At 31.7% G+C, this 8,632-nt stretch overlaps 1 protein-coding gene across 1 annotated transcript; it reads left to right on the top strand.

Moving 5' to 3' along the window:
• Positions 1-663: 663 nt before the first annotated feature.
• Positions 664-8,543, top strand: LOC111060054 (speedy protein A). The gene is made up of 5 exons (XM_039426880.1): positions 664-1,018; positions 4,325-4,472; positions 5,474-5,645; positions 6,398-6,542; positions 7,133-8,543. The coding sequence occupies exons 1-5, from the start codon at positions 868-870 to the stop codon at positions 7,453-7,455; spliced, it is 939 nt and encodes a 312-aa protein (XP_039282814.1). The 5' UTR covers positions 664-867; the 3' UTR covers positions 7,456-8,543.
• The last annotated feature ends 89 nt before the right edge of the window (positions 8,544-8,632 follow it).

The raw sequence follows: 8,632 nt of genomic DNA, 5'->3' as shown, positions 1-8,632 counted from the left end.
GAGTAAAGCAAGCTAGAACACCAAAGCTATTGTCCCAGCGGTGATTGGGCTAGCAAAAAAGTGTGATTAATAAATGCAATAGTAACTAATGCCCCGCGACTTGGTGGCAGTGTGCTTATGTACTACAATTGGCAGTCCAGCCTGGTGTCATAATGTAATACGAACGTTAAAGTTGGAGTCCATACATTGTATCAAGATTATAATATTATATTATGGTGATGTTTATGTGTCTTGTTATGAAACCATCAACCTTACAACAGTATATGATTAATGCAGAAGGGATTAGCAGAGTCGTCACCTAGATACAGACAAATAAACAACAAAGACGGAATTTATTCATTTTGGATTTGAAGCAAAGTTCTTCAATCAGCTATTCAAGTATGTAAAGGCTGTTTAAAAAGTGTTCAAACGCATGATAAGGAAGCAGGTAATGAAACGGTCTACCTATTTGCTGACAGAAATGGAGTATGATTCTTTATTTCCCAATGAGATTCAATGCCTCACCAGAATCTGAAGGAAGGTAGGCCTACCGCAATTTTTCCATGGCACAGTCTGTCTGGTCTTCCCAGCCAACAACAAAAAATTTACGTATCAAGAAGGTAATTAGCTGATTCGCTAGGCCATGGATAATCATTAGTTGATAATGACCGGCAATAGGTTGCTAGTATCATCCAGTTCATGTCATTGTCAGGTGTTGCTAAAATAAAAACATTTTTGCTTTTGCGGGAATCAAAATGTGTACGGTAGTAAAGTTATAGGGGATTAGTTTATGAAATAGATAAAGTTTATGAATAATAATATTTATTTATTTTTAAATACATCTTAGAATCATAGAAACAATATAAACATTGCATTATAGTATTCAAAATGGGTAACAATACGTCTCTGATTAATTTTGAAACAAATGAATTTCTTAAAGAGAATAAACTTTTTGAAGAAGATAAACATAACTCAGAAATTGAAGTTACAGAACTCAAATTTACTCGCGAACAACTCAATATTTTTATTAAAATGTTTGGTAAGTTTATAAGATTATTATGATAGCATAAGTTAGGGTATTTTAATTTTATTCTAGAGTAGGTAAATAAATGTCCACATTATTATCTGATAGATAGTATTTTTATATAATTATAGGCTACTATATTCTAAAGTATTAAAATATATATTTCATTTAAGGTTGATCTAGCTTAGGAAGAAACTTTAGTTGAAAAAATTTAAATCACACACTAATAAGTTATTTGCTCAAGAACATTATTAAATTAATGCGGGAGAATATTTTTGGAGGGTCTTGTTTATATGAAATATAAAATATAATTTTTCTGTCTTATCGGAATAATTTACTTATCAGATAAACATTACACCTGCAATATCTTACATAAAAATGTTATAATTATTAATTAGGGTATCTGTTGTTAAATTTAAGAATTACCGTATGCGTTGCAAAAAATGTTTTATTATAATAGATTATCATTCACTTGAAATTAATACTAAGTGATTATAGGTTTTTAATTCTAAAAGCAGGTGTATCAAAAAATATTAGAGATATCGGAAACTTACTTCAACAAAAAGGAATTTGTTTCCTTTGCCGATTACAAGCCAGTATAGGATACGTGGACTTCATCACTATAGTCTCAACAAAACTGAAGAAAATTGTGTTCCAAACATAGGCTACCCTCTATAACCTTTTCTTGACTAGATATGATAGCATAGGTTTTAATTGAATATATTTTTTTAGAAAAAGTTACACATACAACATACAGTATTCCAACAAGTTTAATAAATATAATATATAGAAATCTTCGGCCCAATTCACACAGAATTATTTTTTTGTCTATGATGATGTACTTGTTGAATGCATCAATAAAGAATCAATAAGAGGTATTAATAATAATAATGCCCAAATGATATATCAAAAAATCAGATCTACAATATAAATTGCATGCACCAATGTATATAGTGACGACTAATAACGAATTATACAGTTAGAAGATAAGTCATCGCCTGATATTACTATGAAGAGGGATAGAAAAGAGTGATCGGTTTCAGAAATAAATTGTCAATGGTCTTGTTAAGAATAGCCTACATGTGGGGAATCATCAGAACAATGACCATTGTTTGAAAACCAGACGGATGTGGCAAAGACTTTTTTCACTTTTATATTAAAGTATGGTTTAAATCAAACAGAAAAGACTGAATGTTTGTTATGTACTACTGTATAATTATGTTTATATAAGAGTGACGTGAAAAAGGTCCATACCATAGGCCACTATTCTGTGTAAATTATTGTGATTACATTTTATTTGAGGCTGCCCCCTCTGTAGGCTACATATACTGTCACATTTGGAGACAAACATTCTTAGATTGAGGTCTCCATGCATCACTGACCAACACCGGAGCATTATATTTTTTTCATTAAAGCATTTATTACAATTCTATGCACCTTTTCTTATCAACAAAATATATTTAGTGCAATAATAATAATACACAATAGCCTACTACCTGTATGTTATAGACTATCAGTCCAATTACAGTCGAACCTCTATATAACGAAGTCGATTATCCCGAGAAAAAATTCGCTGCCGAGAGGTATTCGTTATTGAGAGGTTCTGTCAAGAAAACTGCCACGATCCGATAGATCTTATAATATCTTATTACGGCGGTAAATAAATGAATATGGTACATGAAACATATCATCGCGAACGTAGGTAAGGTACCTATCAGGCCAATATTAATATGGAAATTTGAAAATTCATGCTGTCAATAAAAAACATGTTTTTTGAATATTTGTAGAACGTAATAAGTAAGTAAACTCACCAATTTATTTCCAGAAAGCTTGATTTGTACTATTAGTAGAGTTTAATCAAAGTACATATTCTGTAGTAATATTTTTCAACTTTTTACACTACTATTAGATGGAACACAAAATACGGTTATTTTGTCAATATCTTCACTATAATAACTCAAATTTCCTATTTTTTGTTTTATATTTTAAAAGTGAGTAATATTGGTTGAATTTTGCATTTGAATAAAACATCATGTTTGATAAACGACTCACATTTATTCAAACAGTCAGACATGTCTGGTACACTATTTTTCAGTTTTAATCCTTGCCTGATAATTTTGAAAGCCTCTAGAACTTCTTGATCTGACGGATTCTTCTCCTCAGGTTCGTCACAGTCATCATCATCTTCATCATCATCATAGTCAGTTGAAAGAATTGAAATGTGTGACAAAAGCAAGAATGGGAAAAAAGTCCAGTCGTTCACCTGCCTTGTCTACAATAATGAACCCATCGAAAAAAGACAAAAAACAGAGAAGAATGGCGCAAATTGATACGGAGAGCCCACCCCAAATGACATGGGAATATGATGATGAAACAATCCATGAACTAATAAGAATATTAAAGGGAATTGGATAAAATATTAATTTTATTTCAACTTGAAAGCTCTTGGAATCCAATTTCCAGTAGCTTGCATTCAATTTCCGACATGTGTTTCACCCTCTATTGCTCTATTGACTGTCTACCACTCTATCTTCTTCCTTCTTCCTACCTGAATTGCCATTATTTTTAGTCTATTAACCTTTCTCCTGAAACTAAAGAATTCCTTGAAAATGACCGTCTGCTTCCTACACTTTGTATGTTGAAGCACAGAGGAAAGAAGCAGCACTACTAAATTTCTTGGTATGCTTATTCCGTGGTTGAAGTCAAGAGAAAACTTTGTTGTTGAGAGGTCCGAAATTCGTTAAATAGAGGTAAATAAGCAGCAAAAACTCTAAAATGTCATGGGACCAGGTAAAAATTCGGTGTGTAGAGGATTTCGTTAAGTGGAGGTTGGACTGTACTTGTTATTCGTGTCGTCTTCTTCGCAGTCCAGAAGACCAGTGTCCAGGGTATAGTCAAAATACGTTATTGACTTCGGTGGGGTTCATGTCAGTATTCTTGGTGCATTATCCGTCCCGCCCAAGTGATTGAATAGCACCTGAGTGTTTTCGCAAAGAGTGTGTTATCCTCAATAGTCTTCATTACTTGAGGCAGTAGGTTGAAGAAGTAAGCTCCAGCATGTGGGTTGTTTATAGTTTGACCCGTCATCTTGCTTCTTCAACGCAATCTATCCAGTTAACTGGTCATGAATGTAGAAGAAGGAATTAATGAATTTTTCAACCTTCTGTCGGAAACATTGAGGACAACACATCCATTATCAAAGCACTCAAGTGCCATCTGTGTCTCTATTATACCATAGCTGAGTATGTCTATAAGCATACCTACAATCTCTTGGAAGTATGAAGTAACATAATTGAACATAAATTTACTTTTCTATTTCAGATGAGGACATGGTGCTAAGTGATTTTCTCAGTTTTGATAGATGTTGTGTTTTGGCTGACAAATATCTATTGGCGACGTGCTTTATCTACTTCGTCCGGGCCGGGCTCCAGCCAACTGAATATGGGCGGATGAACTTCTTCACTGCTCTGTAAGTATTATATTAGTTAATTTTGGTGTGCTTTACTCAAAAGCTTCACTAGATTTCAATTTATTCAAAGCTCTGTCATTATGTTACAAAAGGCTACTCATTCTGGTACTGAGCATACAACTTTCTTCTGAGGAGCCTCTATATATTTCGAAATGAATTTCCTTGTCTATTCGACAGGATTACATTCTTATTGGTGGTATATTACTTATTATTTCACGTTAAATTCTAACCTTATCTTGGACTTTGTCATTTATAAATTTGGAAGAAAAATAGCACAATGATTACCTTATTATTTTATCTTTCAATGTTATTACATTAGTGTTATTTGCATTGTAAATAAATAAAAAAATAAATAAGACTATTTCACTAATGAAAAATAACAATAGTTAAAAATATTATAAATTGAACTATAAAAATAAGAAATGAATAATTCTTAAAGAATAAGAAATTATAAAAAATATAGGCCTAATATTTTTACTGTCCATTAATAGTATACTCGCTTTTTCAAGTACCCCTCATCAAATAATAAATATTTAAATAATTTTTACTCTTCAATTTCAAAATCTTATTGATGTTTCTTGTAGTAGCCTAATTATCAAGCTAAACATTGGGAATGAATTAATTCGTTTATAAAACTTCCATTTGTTATGTCTTCTTCCGTGGTTTCTGATTTTAGTCGCTTCATTTGCTTTGAATTGATGATCAAACCGCCGATCAGAATGAAAAAGTTTGTATTGATAAACGAATCTTAAGAACATTCTTGGCCTAGCTAATGTTTCTGATCGAACCCACTTATTGGTTGTTAGGCGGCGATATCATGCTTGGATAAGAATGCTCGAAATTAATAATTGTGACTCCATCGTTGGATGAATCGTTTATAAAATTGGTCCAAGTGTTGTTTCTATGTTCCACCAGCTGTTAAACCGATGCTGACGTATTGCTGTAACTTGTTACTAATACATTATTCAATGTTTTTTCACATAATTTATACAATATTACAGATACATAGCTCATCAAATGGAGGAGGATGATCATGATCTGCGAGATAGTATATTTCCTTGGGCGAGTGCGCCTTCTCCTAAACTGAAGCGTCGACCACTCTTGAGATCTGTCCGCAGGATGTGGATGGCAATGGACTTACGAACAGTTGTCAGTAGATACAGTTGCCAACAGGTTAGACGACACAAAATAGATGTTTCCATTTTGTAGGCTATATTTTTTCCAACGTTTCTATAAACTAAAACTTTTCCTTAAACAAAACTTGTTTCGGTGAAATTGTAGGCTACATTAGCTTGTAATTGAAACACTTCACTCATCAACCACAGATTTTTGAACCCATTGAAACCAAATTTCGTAATGTTGTATATATTTTATATTTTTTTGTAACTAAAATTTTTCGAGGATTGCAGTTTTCCAAATGAATATCAACATGAGCTTTGATAAAGTGTTGCCTAGAATACATACAATAAATAATGTGTGTCTTACTATAGAATACTAAACTTCTCTGTTTTTACAAGTCATGATTATTTTTTTATTTTAATAATTTAAATTATAAAACCACTTGCAATTCGTAGTGGATTTGAACAACCCCTGTAGCTTATATGAATATATCAATAATCTCATTATTAGGAATGCTTCCTTATACTAAAAAAATATTCTTTTGAGCCCACGATATATACGTTCTACATAGAGTTTTCACTGTAAATAGCCATGGATTATGAGGATTGGATTTTGAGGATTTATGATCATGGATTATGAGTAATTTACAGGTACTGTGTAAGTATAGGCAGAGACGAATAATCAAGGTATTAAACGACATATGTACTCTATGGTATAGACTAACTATCGTTAGTTGAATTTTCATAAATGAAATTTTCTTTATATTATAAATAAGTATGAATAATATATCACAAATTTTCTTGTAGGTGATTGGAAGGTTCCAAAAGGCAGATATTTGGAGTAGACGAAGACCAGCTCATCACGGCAATGCTTACAGAAAGTTCAAGGAATGTCCAAACTGTGTGCCGAAAATAGACAACCATATTCTCAATTTTTATGAGTACGAAGACGGTAAGTACATAATAAAATTATATTTGTCTTTTACTCATTTCAATTCTAATATCTAAACATTGAAAACAAATGTTCAAATACACAAAACAGTGAATAATATTAAAATACATTTACGATGCTAAAACCCTAACGTCCCTTTTGGAAGAAAAAGTTGCACATTTGTCCCTAGTTGTATAAATAACTATTGAAAACCTAGCTATCCCTGCCCTACTGCCGTATGTGAGGAAAATGCCTTATTGCTATACATTTTTATTTTAATTCATTCTATAAATTTGCTATTAATTTTTATGAAAAAATTATATTTATTTTAAATATTATTATTTTATACTATAAAATATTTTGGTTCATATAATATGTTCCCAATCATTCTAGAACTGAAGAGTACTAACTTGTTAAAATATAAATTGAAAAAATAATTTTATTAGATACCAGTCGACAGTATTGTTTTGAATGTATTATGTATTTAAAATAGGAAAATAGTTAAGTTGTAGCTTCATCTATCAGGGAATGACGGTTTGTGCTTTTCATATCATAGATTGCTTTTACCGTCAAGATTATTTTCCACTACTTACATCCGAGATTTGTTGCAGATATTTACTCGTGTAAACCAAAGATGCCAAGACTGCCGTTAATCGTACCTGATATGTCCGAGGAAAGCAGTTGCTCTTCATCATCATCAGATGATGATGATGAAATTAGCGACTCTCAGTCCGATGACAGTTTGGATCTTGAAAGCCTCCCAAGCAGTGAGGATGGCGACGTAGACGCAATGGATGTATCACATGATTCTGATTCAGAAGGTGTTTCAAAAATTAGTTCAACCGAAAAACTTATGGAAGTTGACTTTTTTGTGAATAGTAGCCAGGGTAGTGATGTTCTTGATGAAAATAATAATTGTGATTCAGTCAAGTAGAGGGACTCCTTGCTCCTCACCGAGAAAGATAGAAATAAGGAGATAGTTGAGAGTTGTGAGAAATATCTTTGGTTAATTCAGTCGTTTATCTAGATCATTTGCTCAATGAAGTCTAATGTTGTTCATTTTTGTAGAGGATTTTTCTAACAATTGAGTCATCATAAATGTAATGATATTTTTGTTGATAGTTCATCATTTTAAAATATTGTAATCTAGTCTCTAAGGTAGAGCAATAATTAAGACTGACAACTGAGTAAGGCTTTGTGCAGGTGTGCTCAGATCAACCCAAGAATAGTATATAATTAGATAGTATATATAGACCCAAGATAATATTATATATAGCTATATACTATCCTTGTGCTCAACCTACTTAGGTGCGCTCATCTACTTTATCTGTAAAGAAGTTTGGAAGCACTCACACATTTTTAGTTTTTTTTTTTTTAGTTTGAATAAAACCAAGAAATATAATAAGAAAATACTATAAATGTTTACCTTCAGTATTAATAAAATAATTTTAACTATAATTGTTACTCATTAGTTTTGTTATGAATATTCATCAGTGTTCAGCTTGTTCACTTACTTATGGCCCTAAAATATAATCCTACTTCCAGTTTAACTTCTGAGAATATTGATTATTGTACAGTTTGTATTATGCAGTTTTGATTAAACCTGTAAGGCCGCTGTTTATTATTATTGTTGTTCTCATTCAGACAGAATGATTCAAAGAATTTGCCAACCAGTACCTTGGTTTATTCGTTTATGGTGACAATGATGAATCTTTCCAATTTTAAAATGTGTTGGGAAAAGTTAATTATTAAAAGACAGAATATTTTTATGTTGATAGTATTATCTGCTGAACAAAGTGTAGAACAAATATTTTCAAATAGCCTGAATCTAATCCTGTGTAGTTAAGGATGAATAAGTATCGAACAATCGAAAAATACTTTTCTAGAACATTATTAGCATCGCTTCTATATCTAATAATTCTACGCCAGAATTGTACCATTTTTTTCTCATTTTCCATCTAAATGTCTAGTAGCCTAATCCATGAACTTTAAATTTTGTCATTGGAGTATATTAATATACCAGTTGGTAAATAATAGGCATTATCTCCTAAATAATATGTTTCTTTTAACTAGATTCGTTGTCTTTTACTGTTGTATTTTAACTTTGGAAA

Source organism: Nilaparvata lugens, chromosome 4 (genome assembly GCF_014356525.2).
Source record: "Nilaparvata lugens isolate BPH chromosome 4, ASM1435652v1, whole genome shotgun sequence".
NCBI lineage: Eukaryota > Metazoa > Arthropoda > Insecta > Hemiptera > Delphacidae > Nilaparvata > Nilaparvata lugens.
Note: the sequence above shows the minus strand (reverse complement) of the source record. Positions and strands in the feature narration are given on the sequence as shown.

Bases quoted from the DNA above. Each gene is read 5' to 3' on its own strand.
- LOC111060054 (XM_039426880.1), top strand. From the start codon at position 868: ATGGGTAACAATACGTCTCTGATTAATTTTGAAACAAATGAATTTCTT. The intron at 1,019-4,324 runs GTAAGTTTATAA...TTTCTATTTCAG, and splicing joins TATTTTTATTAAAATGTTTG to ATGAGGACATGGTGCTAAGT. The intron at 6,543-7,132 runs GTAAGTACATAA...GATTTGTTGCAG, and splicing joins TTTTTATGAGTACGAAGACG to ATATTTACTCGTGTAAACCA.